This window comes from Coregonus lavaretus (assembly GCF_964263955.1).
Source record: "Coregonus lavaretus genome assembly, chromosome: 16".
In the NCBI taxonomy this organism is placed as follows: domain Eukaryota; kingdom Metazoa; phylum Chordata; class Actinopteri; order Salmoniformes; family Salmonidae; genus Coregonus; species Coregonus lavaretus.
Genome location: NC_140003.1, coordinates 8,875,452 through 8,902,223, shown reverse-complemented (window position 1 = coordinate 8,902,223; position 26,772 = coordinate 8,875,452). Strand labels below are relative to the sequence as shown.

The window sequence follows — 26,772 nt, the reverse complement described above, 5'->3', positions numbered from 1 at the left end:
TAATATCTGACTAACTCGGAAATGTGAAGTTATTTCATAATGAAAGATAACTGGCTAGCGCATCATGCTTTCTGACATGATGTTTGCTAGCTATCCCCAGATAGATAATCACTGTTGCATTCTCCCTGGTGCATTTGTGAGCTGGCTGCTCATTCTAAATAGTATAATTGAATCTGTTCCAAACAGTGGCAGTCATTAGGTTTTGACATGCAAAAGTGAAATAGGTGTATTTATGCTGTTGTTCAAATGCACAGATCACTTTATATATCTTCTCAAAGAAACTACTTGTAGTTCGAAAACGGAATACCTCGCGCCCCGGGTATTCAGCCAATCAGCGGCCACTACTGGGGTAGGGCAGTCCCAAGGATACAGGATAGCACTAACCTTTGACGCACGGGCATCATTGGCTGAGAAACCATGCATGTCATAGCAGAAAAAGCACAGCGCGAAAAAACGGAATAGTAAACTAGTTCCAACTAGTGATGGGCATTGAGCCTGATCATTTGGCTCTATTCAGCTAAAAGAGACATTCAGCAAAAAAATATCACATCTCTAATGTAAAGCCTACAAAGTTGCCTGCCATTATGTCAGACCGTCACATGTGAGTTCAAATACATTGTTACCTGACCAAATTATTAGATGGCCAGCAGAAAAAGTTTTTTTAAAGCACTGTAAAAATGTGTGTGGACCAGAAAAAAGTATCTCTCCTCACTATCTATTGTTCCTGTCGTAAGGAATTACAACCTTCAGAGAATGTTGTTGCATATAATGTTATATGCAGATAATAGTTGTCTGGAGCTCAAAAAGCAGTAGTAACAGTATGCCAATCAGGGAGCCAAATGAACGGCTCTTTCACAGATGCGATTCGGTTCCTCACGTTCACCAAAAATAGCCATTAAAAAAGAGCCGTTCATTCGAGAACGACCCATCACTAGTTCCAACGAGTCCCCTGTCGGCCAATTGCGCTCTATCTATCGCCAACATAACATTGCTTGCTCAATACAAAGAGAGCGCGGATTCATAAAGACGCACGGTGATATATATTTCTTTCTGCCGCCACTGGAGCGGTCCAAGGTGCTGAAACATGAATCAAACTGCCGGAGTATCCCAGAATGTTCGTCGTTACTCTTCTGATGATAAGGTAAGCAGCGATGTAAAGTGAGCGGTTATTTCATATCGACGGATGTTTTGCGTGTACGGATGTGTTACTTACCTTTGCAAGTTTGTGAATTGGTTATATTTTTGACTCGGGACACCATCCCCAAGCATTAGTATACTGAGTAAACACGTTTCCAATGTAGGGAAAAGCTTTCTGTTTTTGTCATCTCAGATCAACTAACTTAGGCTATAAACTTGAGTTTGTGGGACTCCTAGCAGGCACAATTAATGGACACCTGATAGAGATAACATTGTTATCAATCATTGTGCGAAATTGCGCTCGTGTCCGCCAATCTCTCACAAAGATGATGCTGGTTGTATTACTTACAGTGCCTTCATAAAGTATTCACACCCCTTGAAAAATAAAATCTCACATTTTTGGGTTACAAAGTAGGATTAAAATGGACATAATTACAATTTTTGGTGAACGATGTACACAAAACACAAAGTGGAAGAAAAAGCCTTAAGCAAATTACAAAAAATAAACTACTAATATATCTTCACTATTCACCCCCCTGAGACAATACATGTTAGAAACACCTTACGATTTACATCTGTGAGTCTTTTTGGGTAAATCTCTTAGAGCTTTGCACACCTGGATTTTTCCATTATTCTTTTTACAATGATTCAAGCTTGGTCAAGTTGGTTGTTGATCATCGCAAGAAAGCCATTTTCATAGATTTTCAAGCCGATTTAAGACAAAAACTGTAGCTAGGCCACTCAGGAACATTCAATGTCATCTTGGTAAGCAACTCCAGTGTAGATTTAGCCTTGTGTTGTAGGTTATTGACCTACTGAAAGGTACATTTGTTTCCCAGTGTCTGTTGGAAAGTAGACTGAACCAGGTTTTCCTCTAGGATTTTGCCTGTGCTTAGCTGTATTCCGTTTCTTTTTATCCCCAAAAACTCCCTAGTTCTTGCCGATGACAAGCATACCCATAACAGGATGCAGCCAACACCATTCTTGAAAATGGTGGTACTCAGTGATGTGTTGTGTTGGATTTGCCCCAAACATAACACTTTGTAATCAGGACAAAATATTAATTTCTTTGCTAATGTTTTTGCAGTATTACTTAAGTGCCTTGTTGCAAACAGGATGCATGTTTTGGAATATTTGTATTCTGTACAGGCTTCCTTCTTTTCACTCTGTCATTTAGGTTAGTATTGTGGATTAACTACAATGTTGTTGATCCATCCTCAGTTTTCTCATATCACAACCATTAAACTCTGTAACTGTTTTAAAATCACCATTGGCCTCATGGTGAAATCCCTGAGCAGTTTCCCTCCTCTCCGGCAACTGAGTTAGGAAGGACGCCTGTCTCTTTGTAGTGACTGGGTATATTGATACACCATCCAAAGTGTAATTAATAAGGGATATTAGTCAGCGTGTGCTTTTTATTTTATCTACCAATCATTGCTCTTCATTGCGAGGCATTGAAAAACCTCCCTGATCTTTGTGGTTGAATCTGTGCTTTTAATTCACTACTCAATTAAGGCTGTAACACAATTTTTTGGGGAAAAAGGAATGAGGAGTGAATATTTTTTTAAGGCACTGTAGGGCTGGATAAAATATTAAATTAGTGGCCTCCCGAGTGGCGCAGCGGTCTAACATGCTGACCACACCGCCCACGTCGCGTGCGCGAGTGTTGCAAAATAAATGTACACATACATGTTATTCAATCATTGTACCCACACTGCTCGTGCGCTGCAAGTCCCGCCTCTCCCATCTCCTCATTGTTTTTTAGGAGCATATACCCACGTGGGTGATTGAAAGTTGAACTGAGGTCCACACTCCAGTCCAGATGGTGGTGGTAATGCACCTTAAAGTTGGTTGCCAACCACCATATAAAGTCCAAAGAAGAAGAAGAAGTCTGAAGGAGGAGAGATTACTAGAAACAAACTCGGTTTACCCTTTTATCTGTGGATTAATTGTCGGAGTAGAGGACCTTGTGCATTTCAGGTAAAATAGCAACCCAATGTTTATATCCCAGGATAAATTAGCTAGCAACATCTAGCTAGCTAGCTAAATTGCCATACATGTTTAATGCTTTTCGACCTGTCCCCAAATTAATATAGTTGGTTCAGAGTTCGTTTTGATATTTCAACCTGCGTGTGTCTGGTGTGGGTGGACAAAATCAACATGCGCGCGATGGCGCATGCAGATGCACACACGCGAGTGGTCTGGTCAGCATGTAAGGCACTTCATCACAGTGTTGCGGCATCACTACAACCTGGGGTTCGATCCCAGACTGTGTCATTACCGGCCGTGACCAGGAGTCCCATATGGTGGCGCACAATTGGCCCAGCGTCGTCCGGGTTAGGGGAGGGTTTGGCCTGGGGAGCTTTACTTGGCTCATCGTGCTCTAGCGACTCCTTGTGGGGGGCCGGGTGCCTGCAGGCTGACTTCGGTCGTCAGTTGAACAGTGTTTCCTCCGACACATTGGTGCAGCTGGGTTAAGCAAGGGGGTGTTAAGAAGCTTGGCTTGGCGGGTCATGTTTCGGACCCGCCAAGCCAAGCTTGGGGAGTTGCAGCGATGAGACAAGATCGCAATCACGAAATTGGGGAGAGACAAAATGGGGTAAAAATTACAACAACAAAATAATATACAAAATAAATGATTAAACTTAGGACAAATGGCGTTCCTCTTATAGGACTGTCTCTGAGTGCCTTCAGTAGCCTAGGAGATGATTGAATGATTAATGTGACTTTGGAGAAGACTACCTTTATGAGGTAGCTGAACGTAGCCTATGTCACATTATCATTTCATTTGTTAAACCTTTCAATAGCACAGCATGCAGTCATTTGTCCATGATGTGAACATACTTGGGTACGTGCAGTTTGGTTCTGAAGTTATGCATCACTTTCAATTAGGCTACCGCAGAAATGTCGGTCTGTGTGTGTTTGTATGTTTGTGCGTGCGTATATGTGTGTGTGTGTGTAAGAGAGCGAGAGAGAGAGAGTGCGTGTGTTTGAATGAGAGAGGATGAGAGAGAGAGTTTGTATGTGTACGTGTGCCTGTGTGCTTGTATGGGTATAGGGGAAGGCAGAGAGGAAGAGGTGGGCCCAAAATTCTCCAACAGGATGGTGTTTTTTCATATTTTTTCGCTCACCAAGCGAGGAGTTTTTGTATGGAGGTCAATGAGTGTGTAGAATTTGGCTAACAAAAACATGTATGGCTTATTTTCTATGTGTGGCTTATTTGATCGAATAGAAGTTTCGTAATGATTACATTGTTACGGGTGTACTGATAAGTAGGACACGTGACATCCCAGCAAATTTGAGAAAAAACACTATATATATATCGGAGTTGTGCCTAGTCGTCACTAGTTACCACAATCACAAAGTCATAAACCCTGCCTATTTTTACAAATCATCTTCTAACCTTAACCACACTGCTAACCTTATGCCTAACCATAACCTTCAATTAAGACCAAAAAGCACATTTTTGTATTCATGAATTGTTACGATATAGCCAATTTCGATCTTTGTGGCTGGGGTACGTAGTGGAAACTGTTGTGCATGTTGTTCACACGTGTGTATGTCCTCTCATTGGCTAGAATGGTCCCACCTGATCTTGCCTCCTCCAGAATGCCTTCCATTTTTGAAGAAATGTATTTTCATTGTTAGAGCGGCCACTTGAGTATCTGGCCAATTTAATGGATAATAGCTTAGCCTACCTTTGCATTAATGCATTCACGTCTTTGTGTTTGTGGGCTATTTCTGTTCAAAATCTAACAGATATAAATTATGTGTGTATGTGTTCTAAAAAATGAGCCTGGGAAAATAAAAAACAATTAGGGCATGGATTCCCTGCAGTTTAAACAGATACATGAAAGTGCACATCTCACCCAGGGCTATTGAATTGTGCATTTGCTTTCTGTCTTATTAATGACGATATTTTGCTGTGGATTTCCATGGAGGACTTGAGCGTTGCAAGTTTCAAAGCATCTACTGCAGTGACATACTTAGAACAATATCATGGATGCTGACACAATAGTTTAACCCCCCCAAAAAACTATTGTACCCTTACACTTACATAATGAACATACAGTATGTCAGGTGCTAACTATAGTAACTGGGCAAAAAAACACAACCCTGACAAGACCACCAGTCTATACCCAAGGGTTTTCCTGACGGTAAGTTGGATGACCCCCAAAATCCCACACCCTCTGCCCTGGCCTATCCCAGTATGCTTTTACTGGCCTCAGGCCAGTGTGCCATTAACAATGTACATGTACATATACATACAGTAAGTGTAATTCAGAGGTACCACCACTACAGAGCCACATCCCATGGCTCTCTACACTCTTAGAAAAAAAGGGTTCCAAAAGGGTTTTTCGGCTATCCCCATAGGATAACCCTATTTGGTACCAGGTATAACCCTATTTGGTACCAGGTATAACCCTATTTGGTACCAGGTATAACCCTTTTTGCTTCCAGGTAAAACCCTTTATGGTTCCAGGTAGAACCCTTTTGGGTTCCATGTAGAACCCTCTGTGGAATCCAAAAGCATTCTACCTGGAACCAAAAAGGGTTCTTCAAAGGGTTCTCCTATGGGGACAGCCGAAGAAATCTTTTAGGTTCTAGATAGCACCTTTTTTTCTGTGTAGGCTCTCTCCCTGTTGCCACTGCACTGATGATTGACTTAGTGTACAGTATAATCACATTTGATATGTGATTACCGGTTCATTGGGAATCGAGTTTCCACTTGGACCATACAACTGTATGTTGAATTCATGTAATGCCTGTAAGTTGTTTAGGATAGCAGTGTCTGCTAAATTACAATTTTATATCATTATACCATAATGCTACTGTACCTGGTAAGGCTTACTTTACAGGGACAAATCTTACCTTGGGACAGTCTTGTGATTTGAGTTTTTTTTGCAAATCTACTTTTAATACCAGGGTTGGTGTCAATTTGAATTGAGGTGCAGTCAATTCAGGAAATGAACTGAAATTCCAACTAATTAAAAAAGGGCCATCTATTTTCAATGAACTCTCAATAAGCTGACATTTAAGCTATTAATAGCAAATATTAAGCCATCAATAGCAGCGCATACTCATACTGAGTTGCATATTTCATGTTAACATTTGGCCATCAGTGTTCGTCTTGGGACAAATGGCAGTAAATACCAACATCTCAAACAGAGAAAACTCTTAAGATACAGTAGCTAGTGTTTGGTGTGCAGTACAATGCCCTTTGAGTCTGGCACCATGAAGATGCATTCAGCCTAGGGAGTCGTAGATGGCCATTGTATCAGTGTGTTTGGATGCCCCGGTGGGCAATTTGTTATGTAAAGCAAATGTGGTGAAAAATGCTTTATAGTTCGGATAGAGAGGGACTGCATGGGTTGTTGTTGGAAGGAGATATGAAAAATCATGCAAAATAAACTCTCAATTCCCATGATGCTTCATTCTGCCCTGAGAGACAATGAGCTACTAGGTCAACAGTTTGTTTGTTGTTGACGTTGTTGTTGACACGAGAGTGAGGCTAGCAGAAGTGCTGTTGAAAGTAGACCCTCGTCAAAATAGCCCTGCTTTGGCCAATAACAACGTTTGCCAATCATTTGTTTGCCAAGTAGTTGACCTAAATGTGCATGGTGGATCCAGATAGACATCTAAAAGCTACAGACACTATGGATTCATAATGATATTCCCTTTTTCCACATTTTGTTACGTTACAGCCTTATTCTAAAATTGATTAAATTAATAATGTTCCTCTGCAATCTACACACAATACCCCATAATAACAAAGTGAAAACAGGTTTTTAGAAATGTTAGCAAATTTATAAAAATTAAAAAAACAGAAATACCTTATTTGCATAAGTATTCAGACCATTTGCTATGAGACTCAAAATTGAGCTCAGGTGCATCCTGTTTCCATTGATCATCCTTGAGATGTTTCTACAACTCGATTGAAGTCCACCTGTGGTAAATTCAATTGATTTGGACATGATTTGGAAAGGCACACACCTTTCTATATAAGGTCCCACAGTTGACAGTGCATGTCAGAGAAAAAACCAAGCCATGAGGTCGAAGGAATTGTCCGTAGAGCTCCGGGATTATTTTGAGGCACAGATCTGGGGAAGGGTACCAAAAAATGTCTGCAGCATTGAGGGTCCCCAGGAACACAGTGGCCTCCATCATTCTTAAATGGAAGAAGTTTGGAACCACCAAGACTCTTCCTAGAGCTGGCCGCCCGGCCAAACTGAGCAATCGGGGGAGTAGGGCCTTGGTCAGGGTTGTGACCAAGAACCCGATGGTCACTCTGACAGAGCTCCAGAGTTCTTCTGTGGAGATGGGAGAACCTTCCAGAAGGACAACCATCTCTGCAGCACTCCACCAATCAGGCCTTTATGGTAGATTGGCCAGACGGAAGCCACTCCTCAGTAAAAGGCACATGACAGCCCACATGGAGTTTGCCAAAAGGCACCTAAAGGACTCTCAGACCATGCGAAACAAGATTGTCTTGTCTGATGAAACCAATGCCGAGTTTCACGTCTGAAGGAAACCTGGCACCATCCCTACGGTGAAGCATGGTGGTGGCAGCATCATGCTGTGGGGATGTTTTTCAGCGGCAGGGACTGGGAGACTAGTCAGGATCGAGGGAAAGATGAACGGAGCAAAGTACAGAGAGATCCTTGATGGAAATCTGCTCCAGAGTGCTCAGGACCTCAGACTGGGGGGAAGGTTCACCTTCGGGGGGGGGGGGGGCTACTGCTGGTCAGTCTATGTCATGGAAAGAGCAAGTGTTCCTAATGTTTTCTACACTCAGTGTACATCATCAATAGAAAGTAACTGCAGAGTATTATCTCCTTTCTAAGAATGTCCATGGTGATTCAATATTAACTCACAGCTCTATTCAGGAATCTGTCCTCATATTTCTTTAATCTCATATGTGGAATAAATAGGCTCTTTAAATACAAGATGTGGTTGGCTTATTTATTGTGTATGGGTGAATCTTCTTTTAGCTTCCACCACAGGCCCCGGTATGAATAACACAAACCTGCTGACTTTGCCAAGGACTGCAATGATGTGAAGATGCACAATTTTGTCCCATGCTGGGAAGCAAGAGTGCTTTATGTGCTAGTTTGATTTGATCAATCTTGGTAGCTGTTACTTAGAATCCGTGGAATAGTCAGCGGTGGGTTTCCCAAAGCTTTCATAGTTAAAGTAGCACGTTTCTCTTGTCGACCTAGAATCACGCATCTTGTAGAAAAGCAAAGTGCTTCATTTACAAATGTTGTTCACTCACACATAGAAGATTGACCGTCAAACAGAAGTTTTATGTTACTCTATTGTGGCTCTGTGGCTGGGTTGTTGAGAGAAATAACGTGCAACGTATAGGCGAGGCCTTCTGCAAACTCACCCTCAGTTGAGTCAAAAACAGATTAAGAATGGAAAGTTGGACTACTTGGGAAGGTCACACTTCAGTGGTCATTTTGCTTGCATGGGATTGAGGCTTGTCAACTCTGAAGACTTGACAAGACTTTCAAGCACAAGTCGGAAGTTGAGATCAGCATAATACAACTTGAGATACGATGGCTTTCATTTGGAAATCTAAGCTCTTTTGAAACCGTGTGAAGGTGTCACTGCCTTTCTAGTTATTTTAGTATTAATCTCTTTATTCTTCTTCTGGATTCCTCTTCCCCTCATCCTCTTCACAAATCTGCCAGCTATAGATAGTGGAAGAGCTCCGAAAGCAGGAAAGTGTAGATCATTATCATCACTTAAAAAGGTAGCAAAAATTAACTAGATTTTGGACTCTTTGAAAATGAGGGATGGCACAAAAAAAAGCCTAGAAATTGGACTTGTCAAGTTGAGAAATGGAGCGCTTTGCGACAGCTGCATTAAAATAGAACAAAGCTCTGTGAGGCAGTAAACATGTCCCAAACTGATAGAGATAGTGTGCGGTGCCGACTAAGCTGCTATAGCTGTCTTTTTTTACTTGTGTTAGACCTGTCAATCAAACACTATGGGCAGTGTTTCAGTAAAGTGAGACAGAAGAGGTTCCATGGGCTTGCTAGCTATGCCCAGAGAGGAAGAGGCGAAGCTGTACTATATGCTGAATAACTCAGTAGACTGTATAGATAAGCTTTGCTATGCTGGCTAGCTGGCAACAACAGCCGGTGAGCGAGGAGATCACGGGAGGAGACACGGGGAGACAGATCGGGCATGGTGCTTGCTGCAAGCTACTAACAGCTAATATGATGGCTAGCATCTTGCAGCAAGCATTCAAAACATTAAGATCACCTGCTCTTTCCATTACATAGACTGACCAGGTGAATCCAGGTGAAAGCAATGATCCCTTATTGATGTCACTTGTTAAATCCACTTCAATCAGTGTAGATGAAGGAGAGGAGACAGGTTAAAGAAGGATTTTGAAGCCTTGAGACAATTGAGACATGGATTGTTTATGTGTGCCATTTATTGGGTGATTGGGCGAGCAAAACATTTAAGTGCCTTTGAACAGGGTATGGTAGTAGGTGCCAGGCACACTGGATTGTGTCAAGAACTGCAAAGCTGCTGAGTTTTTTTCACGCTCAATAGTTTCCCATGTGTATCAAGAATGGTCCACCACTCAAAGCCCTTACAAAAATGTACCATGGTAGTACAATGAAAAAAATACCATGTTATTATCATGTTTGTTTGGTCACTACCATGGCAGGAAAATACCATGGTACTGATGCAAATACGATAGTATTTTCATGCCATGGTAGTGACCCAAAAAACACGACATTCAACTGACTTGGCTACTATTATACAATTCTAAATAGCCAACATGCTAATTAATACCTTTTTACAAATGTTTTTTTTTTGCATCTTATCACAGATACATTTTCAAAGACACTAGGCACATGATCTCATTGATAGCAGGCTTAGGAAGGATACCAGGGGGCACCCTGCTGGCCACTTTTGATGTGGAGAGCTTGTACACTAACATCCCACACACTGGAGGCTTGCAGGCGCTGCAACACTTCCTTCAGCAGAGAGACCCTACCCTTGCGCCATCCAATGATTGCATCTTGCAACTCGCTGAACTGGTATTATCCAATAACTACTTCATCTTTGAGTCAGACTTTTTCCTTCAAATTAGGGGTGTAGCCATGGGCTCCCGTTTGCCCCCAACTATGCGAACCTGTATGTGCGACAATTTGAGGAAGCACTCATTTACAAACAGACACAACCCCTACTTGATAAAATCCTCCTATGGAAGAGATACAAAGATGTCTTTGTGCTCTGGGAAGGAAGTCAGCAGGAACTAAATTAATTTCAAACTCTATTAAACGAGAGCTATGAATATCTCAAATTCACCATGCAGACTGATAAGAAAAAAAATAATTACCTGGATTTATGGATCATCAAAGAGAATGATGCATTACATACAAATTACAGTGTCTTGCAAAAGTTTTCATCCGCCTTGGAGTTTTTCCTATTTTGTTGCATTACAACCTGTAATTTAAATGGATTTTTATTTGGATTTCACCAAATAGTCCAAATTGGTGAAGTGAAATAAAAAAAATTACATGTTTCAAATAATTCAAATAAATAAATAACGGAAAAGGGGTGTGTGCATATGTATTCACCCCCTTTGCTATGAAGCCCCTAAATAAGATCTGGTACAACCAATTACCTTCAGAAGTCACATAATTAGTTAAATAAAGTCCACCTGTGTGCAATCTAAGTGTCACATGATCTGTCACATGATCTCAGTATACAGTTGAAGTCGGAAGTTTAAATACACCTTAGCCAAATACATTTAAACTCAGTTTTTCACAATTCCTGACATTTAATCCTAGTAAAAACTCCTTGGCTTAGGTCAGTTAGGATCATCACTTTATTTTAAGAATGTGAAATGTCTGAATAATAGTAGAGAAAATGATTTATTTCAGCTTTTATTTCTTTAATCACATTCCCAGTGGGTCAGAAGTTTACATACACTCAATTAGTATTTGGTAGCATTGCCTTTAAATTGTTTAACTTGGGTCAAATGTTTTGGGTAGCCTTCCACAAGCTTCCCACAATAAGTTGGGTGAATTTTGGCCCATTCCTCCTAACAGAGCTGGTGTAACTGAGTCAGGTTTGTAGGCCTCCTTGCTCGCACACGCTTTTTCAGTTCTGCCCACACATTTTCTATAGGATTGAGGTCAGGGCTTTGTGATGGCCACTCCAATACCTTGACTTTGTTGTCCTTAAGCCATTTTGCCAGTATGCTTGGGGTCATTGTCCATTTGGAAGACCCATTTGCGACCAAGCTTTAACTTCCTGACTGATGTCTTGAGATGTTGCTTCAATATATCCACATAATTTTCCTTCCTCATGATGCAATCTATTTTGTGAAGTGCACCAGTCCCTCCTGCAGCAAAGCACCCCCACAGCACGATGCTGCCACCCCCGTGCTTCACGGATGGGATGGTGTTCTTCGGCTTGCAAGCCATCCCATTTTTCCTCCAAACATAACGATGGTCATTATGGCCAAACAGTTCTATTTTTGTTTCATCAGACCAGAGGACATTTCTCCAAAAAGTACAGTCTTTGTCCTCATGTGCAGTTGCAAACCGTAATGTGGCATTTTTATGGCAGTTTTGGAGCGGTGGCTTCTTCCTTGCTGAGCGGCCTTTCAGGTTATGTCGATATAGGACTCGTTTTACTGTGGATATAGATACTTTTGTACCTGTTTCCTCCAGCATCTTCACAAGGTCCTTTGCTGTTGTTCTGGGATTGATTTGCACTTTTCGCACCAAAGTACGTTCATCTCCAGGAGACAGAACGCGTCTCCTTCCTGAGCGGTATGACGGCTGCGTGGTCCCATGGTGTTTATACTTGCGTTACATTGTTTGTATAGATGAACGTGGTACCTTCAGGCATTTGGATTTTGCTCACAAGGATGAACCAGACTTGTGGAGGTGTACTCAGCGTATGTAGCTAACTAGCTAGCTAGCTGGCTATGGTAAGGGTCAAGTCAATATGAGTGGATTGACATTACCTACTAAAATAATTCTGGTCTAACAAATAAATAAATACAAATATATGCAGTGCATTTGGAAAGTGTTCAGACCCCTTGACTTTGTCCACATTTTGTTATGTTACAGGTTTTTTAAAATAATTCTCATCAATCTACACACAATACCCCATAATGACAAAGCGAAAACAGTTTTTTAAAGAATTTTTTGCTAATTTACTACAAATAAAAAACAGAAACACCTTATTTACTTAAGTATTCAGACCCTTTGCTATGAGACTCGAAGTTGAGCTCATGTGCATCCTGTTTCCATTTATCATCCTTGAGATGTTTCTACTACTTGATTGGAGTCCACCTGTGGTAAATTCAATTGATTGGACATGATTTGGGAAGGCACACACCTGTCTATGTAAGATCTCACAGTTTACAGTGCATGTCAGAGCAAAAACCAAGACATGAGGTTGAAGGAATTGTCCGTAGAGCTCCTAGACAGGATTGTGTCGAGGCACAGATCTGGGGAAGGGTACCAAAAAATGTCTGCAGCATTGAAGGTCCCCAAGAACACAGTGGCCTCCATCATTCTTAAATGGAAGAAGTTTGGAACCACCAAGACTCTTCCTAGAGCTGGCCGCCCGGCCAAACTGAGCAATCAGAGGAGAAGGACCTTGGTCAGGGAGGTGACCAAGAACCCGATGGTCATTCTGAATGAGCTCCAGAGTCCTCTGTGGAGATGGGAGAACCTTCCAGAAGGAAAACCATCTCTGCAGCACTCCACCAATCAGGCCTTTATGGTAGAGTGGTCAGACAGAAGCCACTCCTCAGTAAAAGGCACATGACAGCCACTTGGAGTTTGCCAAAAGGCACCTAAAGGACTCTCAGACCATGATGAAACCAAGATTGAATGACAAGTGTCACGTCTGGAGGAAGCCTGGCAACATCCCTACGTTGAAGCATGGTGTTGGCAGCATCATGCTGAGGGGTAGTTTTTCAGTGGCAGGGACTGGGAGACTAGTCAGGAGCGAGGGAAAGATTAATGGAGAAAAGTACAGAGAGATCCTTGATGAAAACCTGCTCCAGAGCGCTCAGGACCTCAGACAGGGGCGAAGGTTCACCTTCCAACAGGACAACGACCCTAAGCACACAGCCAAGACAACGCAGGAGCAGCTTCAGGACAAGTCTCTGAATGTCCTTGAGTGACCCAGCCAGAGCCCGGACTTGATCCGATTCGAACATCTCTGGAGAGACCTGAAAATAGCTGTGCAGCGACGCTCCCCATCCAACCTGACAGAGCTTGAGGAGATCTGCAGAGAGAAATGGGAGAAACTCCCCAAATACAGGTTTGCCAAGCTTGTAGCGTCATACCCAAGAAGACTTGAGGCTGTAATCGCTGCCAAAGGTGCTTCAACAAAGTACTGAGTAAAGGGTCTGAATAATTGTGTAAATGTAATATTTCAGTTTTGTCTATTTTTATAAATTTGTTAAAAAATCTAAAAACCTGTTTTTGCTTTGTAATAGTTGGGTATTGTGTGTAATTGATGAGAAAAAAACAACAATTTAATCAGTTTTAGAATAAGGCTGTAACGTAACAACGTGGAAAAAGTCAAGGGGTCTGAATACTTTCGGATTGCACTGTATACAGTATATTGACACAGTGACTGTGTGTGTGAGAGGGGGAAAGACCCCTTTGGCTTTGGCCAGTAGTCTTTGAGTTAGTCCTTGGTGGGACAGTATTTACAAAAACTGCAGGTTTTCATATCTGTCATGGCACCATCAGGGTATTCCCACAAGGGATAGACTCCCCAAATGGGGGAGTGGCGCAGTGGTCTAATGCATTGCATCGCAGTGCTAGCTGTGCCACTATAGATCCTGGTTCGAATCCAGGCTCTGTCGTAGCCGGCCGCGACCGGGAGACCCATGGGGCGGCGCACAATTGGCCCAGTGTCGTCCAGGGTAGGGGAGGGAATGGCCGGCAGGGATGTAGCTCAGTTGGTAGAGCATGGCGTTTGCAATGCCAGTGTTGTGGGTTCGATTCCCACGGGGGGCCAGTATGAAAAAAAGAAAAATAATAATGTATGCACTTACTAACTGTAAGTCGCTCTGGATAAGAGCGTCTGCTAAATGACTAAAATGTAAATGTAAATGGATAGGAACCCCGCCTGCGCTGCCCCTTAAGTACTGTGGCACCATATTTTCTTGAGCAGTATTGCTGTTCCTTGACTCAATACTGTTAAAGGGGCAATCTGCAGTTGCTACATCCATTTTTGGATGCAACCTTTGATTCTTGAAGAATATAATTTATATATGCCTCATAAGCTTAGTTCAACTTTTCTACCCCATCAGAACCCAAAATATAAGCTTGTTTTACTCCAGTGTTAGCAAACAAAGTAAATGTAAATAAGTACTATATACCCTCAAAACATGGTGAAAACTATTATTTTGATAGCATGAATTGTCAGTCCTTTCATCCATAGCTTTGTCTATGAATTTTCTCCAGCCCCATCCCTCAGCTTTTTACCGAATCAGGGGCAGGGAAAATGTTTTGTTAGTGTTTCAACTGCTGATTTTAAAGCTGCAAGCCAAAGTAAGTAAGAGCGAAGCTTTGCACGAGCTTTGGCTTGTGCGAGAGGGAACGGCTCATAGGAGCAGGAGCCTGTTTCTCTAGTGTGAGGCAGTTTCTGTTGTGTGAGGCAGCTGGATGTACAAGTACATCCTTACAAGTACAGGGCCTTACCCGGGACCAATCTCCTTAATGTTGAGAGCCAAGTAGAGACGCATCTGGTCCCATTTTTACAGTCTTTGGTATGACTCAGACAGTGATCGAACTGTCCAACCTTCAAATCTCAGGGAGGACACTAACCTTGAGGGCACTGAGTTGGTTATGAAAGCCATAGGTATTACCATATTGGGTAACCCTTTACTTGACACCAACTGTCATAACCTGTCATAATATGTTCATAACACTGTCATTACACATATATTTATGCCTGTTGTGACATGTATTGCGTTATTTTATGGCTGGTTATGACACCTACATAAGAGTGTCAAAACCCACAATTATTCAAATTAGTTTTGTCACTGCCAAGAAGTTTCCTTTCGTTTGAAAATGTGTTTCTTAAAGCCTTTGTTGTCGTAATGAATTCTTTACAGTCATGTTTTTTTCAGCACATTTTAAATAACTTGTAGAAAATACACTTTGAAACTGTCATGAAGCATTATGACCATCCTGTGTCACTTTACTTGGGCTAAGAAAAAACACTTTATGACACTGTGAAGAAAAATGATGACCATCATAATCATGTCAGCCAGATAGGTCTATCACGTACATGCCATTATATCAGTCATCAGTCAAAAATATGGTGTCTTGTCCTGCTCCTGAAATCTGCTCCTGCATTCATCCCAGTCATCAGCAACAGAGCATTGGGGTAGGTGCATGTCTGACATGTGTGCGTAATTCAGTGGTGAAAAAAGTACCCAACTGTCATACTTGAGTAAAAGTAAAGATACCTTAATAGAAAATGAGTCAAGTAAAAATATAAGTCACCTAGTAAAATTCTACTTGAGTAAAAGTCTAAAAGGATTTGGTTTAAAATATACTTAAGTATCAAAAGTAAATATAATTGCTAAAATGTACTTAAGAATCAAAAGTAGAAGTAAAAGTATAAATCATTTTAAATTCCTTATATTAAGCAAACCAGACACCACCATTTTCTTGTTTTTTTTTAAATTTACGGATAGCCAGGGGCACACTCCAACATTCAGACATCATTTACAAATGAAGCATGTGCGTTTAGTGAGTCCGCCAGATCAGAGGCAGTAGGGATGACCAGGGATGTTCGATAATAAGTGCGTGAATTTGACTATTTCCTACTAAGCATTGAAAATGTAACGAGTACTTTTGGGTGTCAAGGAAAATTTATGGAGTAAAAGTACAATATTTTCTTAAGGAATGTAGTGAACTAAAACTAAAAGTTGTAAAAAATATACACTACCGTTCAAAAGTTTGGGGTCACTTAGAAATGTCCTTGTTTTCGAAATAAAATCAATTTTCTTGTCCATTAAAATAACATCAAATTGATCAGAAATACAGTGTAGACATTATTAATGTTGTAAATGGCTATTTTACCCGCAAAACACCAGTCTCAATGTCAACAGTGAAGAGACTACTCCGGGATGCTGACCTTCTAGGCAGAGTTGCAAAGAAAAAGCCATATCTCAGACTGGCCAATAAAAATAAAAGATTAAGATGGGCAGTCTGAGATATGGCTTTTTCTTTGCAACTCTGCCTAGAAGGTCAGCATCCCGGAGTCGCCTCTTCACTGTTGACATTGAGACTGGTGTTTTGCGGGTACTGTTTAATGAAGCTGCCAGTTGAGGACCTGTGAGGCTCCTGTTTCTCAAACTAGACACTCTAATGTATTTGTCCTCTTGCTCAGTTGTGCACAGGGGCCTCCCACTCCTCTTTCTATTCTGGTTAGAGCCAGTTTGCTCTGTTCTGTGAAGGGAGTAGTACACAGCGTTGTACGAGATCTTCAGTTTCTTGGTAATTTCTCGCATAGAATAGCCTTCATTTCTCAGAACAAGAATAGACTGATGGGTTTCAGAAGAAAGTTCTTTGTTTCTGGCCATTTTGAGCCTGTAATCGAACCCACAATTGCTGAGGCTCCTGATACTCAACTAGTCTCAAGAAGGACAGTTGTATTGCTTCTTTAATCAGCACAACAGTTTTCAGCTGTGCTAACATAATTGCAAAAGTGTTTTCTAATTATCAATTAGCCTTTTTTTAAATGATAAACTTGGATTAGCAAACACAACGTGCCATTGGAACACAGGACTGATGGTTGCTGATAATGGGCCTCTGTACGCCTATGTAGATATTCCATAAAAAAATTCCAGCTACAATTGCCATTTACAACATTAACAATGTCTACACTGTATTTCTGATCAATTTGATGTTATTTTAAAGGACAAAAAAATGGCTTTTCTTTTAAAAACAAGGACATTTCTAAGTAACCCCAAACTTTTGAACGGTAGTGTAGATAGGAAAGTAAAGTACAGATACCCCAAGAAACTACTTAAGCAGTACTTAAGTACTTTACACCACTTGCGTAATTACAATGATAATTTAATATGGTCAATAAAAAATATATATATACAACATAAACATACTGTTGACACGCAGGCTATGGTGTAATTGATTGCCTTGTGTTGCCTTGTGTGGTAGGTTTTGTGGGTTTTGACACTGTTATGAAGGTGTCATAACCAGCCATAAAATAATGCAATACATGTGAAAACAGGTCTATGTGTCATGACAGTGTTATGACCATATTATAACAGGTTATGACACACACTACATGACCAAAAGTATGTGCACACCTGCTCGTCGAACATCTCATTAAAAAATCATGGGCATTAATATGGAGTTGGTCCCCCCTTTGCTGCTTTATCAGCCTCCACTCTTCTGGGAAGGCTTTACACTAGATGTTGGAACATTGCTGCGGGGACTTGCTTCCATTCAGCCACAAGAGCATTAGTGAGGTTGGGCACTGATGTTGGGCGATTAGGCCTGGCTCGCAGTCGGCGTTCCAATTCATCCCAAAGGTGTTTGATGGAGTTGAGGTCAGTGCTCTGTGCAGGCCAGTCAAGTTCTTTCACACCGATCTCGGCAAACCATTTCCATATGGACTTCGCTTTGTGCATGGGGGCATTGTCATGCTGAAAGAGGAAACGGCCTTCCCCAAACTGTTGCCACAAAGTTGGAAGCACAGAATCATCTAGAATGTCATTTTATGCTGAAGTGTTAAGATTTCCTTTCACTGGAACTCAGGGGCCTAGCCCGAGCCATGAAAAACAGCCCCTTGACCATTATTCCTCCTCCACTAAACTTTAAACTTTACAGTTGGCACTATGCATTGGGGCAGAGAGCGTTCTCCTGGCATCCACAAATCCAGATTTGTCGGTCGGACTGCCAGATGGTGAAGCGTGATTCATCACTCCAGAGAACGCGTTTCCACTGCTCCAGAGTCCAATGGCGGCGAGCTTTACACCACTCCAGCCGACGCTTGGCAATGCACATGGTGATCTCAGGCTTGTGTGCGGCTGCTCGGCCATGGAAACCCATTTCATGAAGCTCTTGTTTTACGCGCTACGAGCTTCAGCACTCAGCTGTCCTGTGAGCCTTGTATGGACTACCACTGAGCCGTTGTTGCTCCTAGACATTTCCACTTCACAATAACAGCACTTACAGTTGACTGGGGCAGCTCTAGCAGGGCAGAAATTTGACGAACTGACTTGTTGAAAAGGTGGCATCCTATGACGGTGCCATGTTGAAAGTCACTGAGCTATTCAGTAAGGCCATTCTACAGCCAATGTTAGCCTATCGAAATTTTTTTAAATGTTTGTTTATTTTTATTTGACCTTTATTTAACAAGGCAAGTCAGTTAAGAACAAATTCTTATTTACAATGACGGCCTACACCGGCCAAACCAGGACGACGCTGGGCCAATTGTGCGCCGCCCTATGGGACTCTCAAACACGGCCGGTTGTGATACAGCCTGGAGTCGAACCAGGGAGTCTGTAGTGTCGCCTCAAGCACTGAGATGCAGTGCCTTAGACCGCTGCGCCACTCGGGAGCCCCAGAATGTATGGAGGTGTGCTCGATTTTATACACCTGTCAGCAACGGGTGTGGCTGAAATAGCCGAATCCACTAATTTGACCGGGTGTCCACATACTTTTGTATATATAGTGTATTATGACATGGTTATGACTGTGTCATAATGTGTTATGACACTGGGTGTCAAGTAAAGTGTTACCCTATAGAGCTTATTACGTTTTTCCATGTCAACTGGAAAATGAGAGGCATACACAATTAAACATCACAAATTATTTTATTAAGGATATACAGTGGGGGAAAAAAGCATTTAGTCAGCCACCCATTGTGCAAGTTCTCCCAATTAAAAAGATGAGAGAGGCCTGTAATTTTCATCATAGGTACACGTCAACTATGACAGACAAATTGAGAGAGAAAAAATCCAGAAAATCACATTGTAGGATTTTTAAATGAATTTATTTGCAAATTATGGTGGAAAATAAGTATTTGGTCACCTACAAACAAGCAAGATTTCTGGCTCTCACAGACCTGTAACTTCTTCTTTTAAGAGGCTCCTCTGTCCTCCACTCGTTACCTGTATTAATGGCACCTGTTTGAACTTGTTATCAGTATAAAAGACACCTGTCCACAACCTCAAACAGTCACACTCCAAACTCCACTATGGCCAAGACCAAAGAGCTGTCAAAGGACACCAGAAACAAAATTGTAGACCTGCACCAGGCTGGGAAGACTGAATCTGCAATAGGTAAGCAGCTTGGTTTGAAGAAATCAACTGTGTGAGCAATTATTAGGAAATGGAAGACATACAAGACCACTGATAATCTCCCTCGATCTGGGGCTCCACGCAAGATCTCACCCCGTGGGGTCAAAATGATCACAAGAACGGTGAGCAAAAATCCCAGAACCACACGGGGGGACCTAGTGAATGACCTGCAGAGAGCTGGGACCAAAGTAACAAAGCCTACCATCAGTAACACACTACGCCCCCAGGGACTCAAATCCTGCAATGCCAGACGTGTCCCCCTGCTTAAGCCAGTACATGTCCAGGCCCGTCTGAAGTTTGCTAAAGTGCATTTGGATGATCCAGAAGAGGATTGGGAGAATGTCATATGGTCAGATGAAACCAAAATATAACATTTTGGTAAAAACTCAACTCGTCGTGTTTGGAGGACAAAGAATGCTGAGTTGCATCCAAAGAACACCATACCTACTGTGAAGCATGGGGGTGGAAACATCGTGCTTTGGGGTTGTTTTTCTGCAAAGGGACCAGGACGACTGATCCGTGTAAAGGAAAGAATGAATGGGGCCATGTATCGTGAGATTTTGAGTGAAAACCTCCTTCCATCAGCAAGGGCATTGAAGATGAAACGTGGCTGGGTCTTTCAGCATGACAATGATCCCAAACACACCGCCCGGGCAACGAAGGAGTGGCTTCGTAACGAGCATTTCAAGGTCCTGGAGTGGCCTAGCCAGTCTCCAGATCTCAACCACATAGAAAATCTTTGGAGGGAGTTGAAAGTCCGTGTTGCCCAGCGACAGCCCCAAAACATCACTGCTCTAGAGGAGATCTGCATGGAGGAATGGGCCAAAATACCATCAACAGTGTGTGAAAACCTTGTGAAGACTTACAGAAAACGTTTGACCTGTGTCATTGCCAACAAAGGGTATATAACAAAGTATTGAGAAATGTTTGTTATTGACCAAATACTTATTTTCCACCATAATTTGCAAATAAATTCATAAAAAATCCGACAATGTGATTTTCTGGATTTTTTTTCCTCATTTTGTCTGTCATAGTTGACGTGTACCTATGATGAAAATTACAGGCCTCTCTCATCTTTTTAAGTGGGAGAACTTGCACAATTGGTGGCTGACTAAATACTTTTTTCCCCCACTGTAAAGAGAGTGGTGAGTAGGAGGAACTCCTTGGACTCTTTGTGTCCAGATGTAATTTAGCCATTCATTGTATGTCACGACTCCCTCCGAAGCTGCCTCATCTCCTTGTTCGGGCAGGCTTCGGCATTCATCGTCACCGGCCTTCTAGCCAATGCCACTCCTCTTTTCATCATTCCATTAGTTTTGTCTTGTTTTTCACACACACCTGGTACATATCCCCTCATCAGTCTCTGTATAATTATTCCCTCTGCTCCCCCATGTCTTTGTGTGTTCTTGTTCCATGTGGATGTGTCGCTAGCTCGTGTTGAGCATAATGTTACTTTTTTCGCCGGGATATTCACCCGTGTGTTTTGTTTTCCCAGTACGCATTTAACCCTCCCGTTGTCCTAGGGTCAAAATGACCCGCCACTGTGTTGAACCAACTTTATTAAATTTTTATATTTTTGGGATCATTTGTGAGAAGGAGGCAGTGAGACTTTAAAGAAAGTATCACTGCCTCCTTCTCACAAATGATCCAAAAAATATACAAATTAAATAAAGTTGGTTCAACACAGTGGCGGGTCATTTTGACCCTAGGACAATGGGAGGGTTAAGTCGCACTGTATTTAGTTTATGCATTGCTGAGGACTGCTGGATTGGCCAAATAAACCCTGTTCTTTGATTCACACGTCCTGCGCCTGGCTCCGTCCTACTCACCTTGTTACATTGTAGTCATTGTGTCATTGTGGAGTTGCTATTTTCACCAGTTTTCTCATGTCAATTAACTCATGACATTCCTGGATTACTCATTATAATAATAAAGTTTGATTTAATCAAAAAACATGATAGTCAGTTTAAAAAAGGTTAACGGTACAAGACTGTGTACATATCTGTTTGGGTTGGCAAAATTACTACATATCCCATGGAGCCAAGCAGGGAGAGGCTGCCCATTTTCACAGTTCCAAGACCAGTCAGAAACGTCCAGCTAACCCTATAGCAATGACGCCGGTGGATCTCAAAACTGAACTTGGATCCGTTTTAAGTAGCAATGATATCCTTCGCCACTGTCGTCTTATGACAGATACAGTATATTGAACCAGTCATGACTATTCAACAAAACAATAAAACTATAAATAATGTTTTAGTTTATTTCCAGCAAATGTCTTAGTTACATGATTGTATAACTAGCAAAGAAGTTTTGAAGTTGAGAGTGTTGTATTTATAAAGTTTGGCAATGAGGACAAAAACTAGCATAGTATAAACTAGCCAGCTAGTTTAGCCAGAGAAAACTGGTGGAAATGAGCTCGGGCCTAGTGCGCATGGGCGCACATGCGCACTAGGCTAATTCAGGAAACAGATTGTAGTTTTTATGTCCTGGTATCAGGAGCGAAAAGTTTGATTAAACAATTCAGAGACTGAAACAAATAAATCAGATGACTTACAGTGGGGGAAAAAGTATTTAGTCAGCCACCAATTGTGCAAGTTCTCCCACTTAAAAAGATGAGAGAGGCCTGTAATTTTCATCATAGGTACACGTCAACTATGACAGACAAAATGAGGAGAAAAAATCCAGAAAATCACATTGTAGGATTTTTAATGAATTTATTTGCAAATTATGGTGGAAAATAAGTATTTGGTCACCTACAAACAAGCAAGATTTCTGGCTCTCACAGACCTGTAACTTCTTCTTTAAGAGGCTCCTCTGTCCTCCACTCGTTACCTGTATTAATGGCACCTGTTTGAACTTGTTATCAGTATAAAAGACACCTGTCCACAACCTCAAACAGTCACACTCCAAACTCCACTATGGCCAAGACCAAAGAGCTGTCAAAGGACACCAGAAACAAAATTGTAGACCTGCACCAGGCTGGGAAGACTGAATCTGCAATAGGTAAGCAGCTTGGTTTGAAGAAATCAACTGTGTGAGCAATTATTAGGAAATGGAAGACATACAAGACCACTGATAATCTCCCTCGATCTGGGGCTCCACGCAAGATCTCACCCCGTGGGGTCAAAATGATCACAAGAACGGTGAGCAAAAATCCCAGAACCACACGGGGGGACCTAGTGAATGACCTGCAGAGAGCTGGGACCAAAGTAACAAAGCCTACCATCAGTAACACACTACGCCGCCAGGGTCTCAAATCCTGCAGTGCCAGACGTGTCCCCCTGCTTAAGCCAGTACATGTCCAGGCCCGTCTGAAGTTTGCTAGAGTGCATTTGGATGATCCAGAAGAGGATTGGGAGAATGTCATATGGTCAGATGAAACCAAAATAGAACTTTTTGGTAAAAACTCAACTCGTCGTGTTTGGAGGACAAAGAATGCTGAGTTGCATCCAAAGAACACCATACCTACTGTGAAGCATGGGGGTGGAAACATCATGCTTTGGGGCTGTTTTTCTGCAAAGGGACCAGGACGACTGATCCGTGTAAAGGAAAGAATGAATGGGGCCATGTATCGTGAGATTTTGAGTGAAAACCTCCTTCCATCAGCAAGGGCATTGAAGATGAAACGTGGCTGGGTCTTTCAGCATGACAATGATCCCAAACACACCGCCCGGGCAACGAAGGAGTGGCTTCGTAAGAAGCATTTCAAGGTCCTGGAGTGGCCTAGCCAGTCTCCAGATCTCAACCCCATAGAAAATCTTTGGAGGGAGTTGAAAGTCTGTGTTGCCCAGCGACAGCCCCAAAACATCACTGCTCTAGAGGAGATCTGCATGGAGGAATGGGCCAAAATACCATCAACAGTGTGTGAAAACCTTGTGAAGACTTACAGAAAACGTTTGACCTGTGTCATTGCCAACAAAGGGTATATAACAAAGTATTGAGAAATGTTTGTTATTGACCAAATACTTATTTTCCACCATAATTTGCAAATAAATTCATTAAAAATCCTACAATGTGATTTTCTGGAGAATTTTTTTTTTGTCATTTTGTCTGTCATAGTTGACGTGTACCTATGATGAAAATTACAGGCCTCTCTCATCTTTTTAAGTCGGAGAACTTGCACAATTGGTGGCTGACTAAATACTTTTTTCCCCCACTGTACATTTAAGGAGAGCGAATCAATATACTATCCCGAAATCAGCTATAACTGTCAATATTAAAACAAAGCTTAAAACTATGTTTGAGTGAACCCTGAATACAGAAAATGTATGGTGAAGTCACTTCCGGACACTGTAGAGTCCCTCCTCCTCACCACTCTATAGCAAAATGAAGCATTGCATTTGATTTATGGAATTTGATTGATCATTTGAATTTTGACAGTGTTAAACCACATGGAGATTTTTGTTTTTGTCACAATTCATGCTATCACAACAAGGAAATGAAATGGCAAACATAATAATTAATTTGTCATTTAAGCATTTACATTACATTTTTAAATGTGTCAGTGTTGTACTGGATAGTACCATGGACATTAAATATCAAGCACACTTTGCTATTTCTTTTTCAAATTGGCAGGCAGTATTCATATTCATGAAAATGATAATTTAAAATATTCCTTTGAATTTGAATTATATATTTTTTTACAAAACATATATTTCTTCTGTGAGGTGTTGAACCTATATCCCAGAGGACCTCAATTGTAATTGGTACGTGTAATCGTCAACACATTTTGTAAGTTAAAATTCGGTCATGCCACAAATAGTAGAACTCAGAGTAAACCATTCAGCGGCTTTACTTAAGTAAATGAAGTGAGGATGAATGCATTAGGAGAAGCAGATGGGGCTTAAGCCAGCTAACAGACAGATAATTTAATTCAAAACCCTACTGTTTTTACACAGGCATGTGATATTGAATTTTCCGTTTTGTGAAATACTTAGTGTTCGTGGCACAGAATCAAAGGTCAAATGTCAAATATCATTCTCTGATGATGCAGTATCTGCTAACAACAACGTTTCTCTCAGTAACCCATATTGCCTTTACTGATGCCCTACATCTAAAGGCATGCTGCTCATAACTGAATATTTAAACATCCCCAGTGTCCTCTCCTGTAGCATAGCTCTCTAGCAGTATGAGCCCTCCCTCTCTCAAAATCACATCACATGCATTGGCAGGATACAGAATAGAAAGGAGGAGCCATTTGTCATTTCCGATGACAACTCCTTCCATTCATATTATTATATTTTGTTCAGTGACGGATAGATTAGAGTAAGCCTTCAAGCATGCCATACGTAAAAATGTATGCACACATGACTGTAAGTCGCTTTGGATAAAAGCGTCTGCTAAATGGCATATTATATTATAAGCAGCACAGATGGTGCTTTCTGAACACCTGTAAATAGTGATTATGCTGGCATTGATGGTTTCCATAGAAACTCAGCATCGGAGGGGTGCCTAAAAAGAGGTGAGGGAGCTGAGAGGAGGAAAAAAAACAGTTTTCCTTGGTTTTGTCTATATTTTAGATGATACATTCTTTATGAAGATGGGTGCTTATAGGGAAAAGTGTGACTTGTATCACTGTGTCTGCTACCTCTTTCTATGGAGAGAGATGGTGGGGGGGAGGGAGGTTCATCACTATTTTTTGCTGGGAAAACGGGTGGACGGGTGTTTGAATCTCTCTGCTGGTTGGGGATCTGGACTTTGCTGAATCAGTTTTGATCTACAGTATGTTCAGCCAGTGAGTAGAACCAATTCTGGTCTGAAGAGGTTTGTTCCGGCGTGGCACTCCCTCAGCTTATTCACTGCAGGTTGGCTCTTACAGGCCAGGGCTGGCCCATATTCATCTAACTGTTTATCTCACTCTTCTTCGCACACACTTGGTTTAACCTTCTAACAAACAATATTGATCCAGTTTATTTAACAACATGAACACCTCTGTCTCCGCCTCACATACGAACAATGCCCTATACCACCTCTATGCATTAACACTCTGTGGTCCTTCATCACACCCTTCCACTGACAATCTTGATCTAGTCCTTCTCTCATTTCCTGGTTGCAGATGTTATACAGAACCCTACAGAGTACAGACAATCTCAATCCTTATGCTACTCGTCTTGTTCTTGTCCTTTTGCTTCTTCTCCGAGACAACTGGACCACCAATGGGGAGTGCCATGAGGCACCGGAAGTCGTCCTACTCCTAAGTCAAAGACAAGATCTGAGCTGTGAGATCCAGCAGGGGGAGAAGCTGTAGTAACCATCTGTTTTATGTTTTTATGTTGCACAGCTATCTGTCTCATTACAATAATCTCCCACACTCCAAAGACGCTCTCCAAAGGATACACACACTGTCTCTGAAACAGCTTTGAAGAGCAGAGCATGCTTGAGGGATCAAAGCTGTAGGGATGTGTGTGTGTGTGTGTGTGTGTGTGTGTGTGTGTGTGTGTGTGTGTGTGTGTGTGTGTGTAAAAGTGTGCATGCATTTTTTTAAACCCTTAAATTCACCAGCCTTGCATTTTAAACAGTATTTGGCCAGAGGGAGCTACTTTAGCAGTTGCTCTAAATATGGAGAACTTAGACAACATTTCAGCGACATCTGTGGTGCCTCTTGTGAAAGTCATTCACCTCTCCAACTGTGTCATATCTAAATAAGCAATGGCTGGTTGGCTTACATGTGAGGGACTATTTTGGGCTTGCATCACTTAGAGGTGCCTTGCGTAGATTTTTTGTTTGAATACAGTGATAGCTTAGGGCTCTATTCAATCCGTAGTGCTGAAGATCCGCTTTATAGTGCGGTTGACAGTTAAAGGCAATGTTCATGCGGTCGTGGAGACTGCATTAACGGTAAACACTGTATACTGTATTAACATTTGAAGGAGATTTAATTCCAGTTTGTCTACACATTTATAATTGATATGTTGGATTCACGTCTCCATTGAAACCAAAAATCTAAGTTAAAGATTAGGACTAAATCAAACCAAACTTTAAATGCAATTTAAATACAGTTTGATTTGATTTTGTCCTATTTTTTTACTTAGATTTGTGGTTGAGATGGAGACATGAATTCAACATATTTAGTGTTAACAATAAATATGAATACATTGTTAACAATTGTTAATTCCATTTGAAATCAACCAAAGTTTGAAACCCTACACTCTTAGAAAAAAGTTTTCCAAAAGGGTTCTTCGGCTCCCCATAGGAGAACCCTTTGGAGAACCCTTTTTGGTTCTAGGTAGAACCCTTTTGGGTTCCATGTAGAACCCTCTGTAGAAAGGGTTCTACATGGA

The 26,772-nt window shown here is 41.6% G+C and overlaps 1 protein-coding gene across 1 annotated transcript in view; it reads left to right on the top strand.

Annotated features, from left to right (window-relative positions):
* Positions 1 to 1,084: 1,084 nt before the first annotated feature.
* LOC311143394 (inactive dipeptidyl peptidase 10-like) overlaps positions 1,085 to 26,772 on the top strand; it is a gene marked incomplete at both ends in the record, with an annotated part of 262,413 nt that continues 236,725 nt past the window's right edge. Inside the window, one exon of the mRNA XM_084179228.1 lies at positions 1,085 to 1,141. Within this exon, the coding sequence (XP_084035354.1) occupies positions 1,085 to 1,141 (57 nt within the window). The remainder of the gene's footprint in view (positions 1,142 to 26,772) is intronic.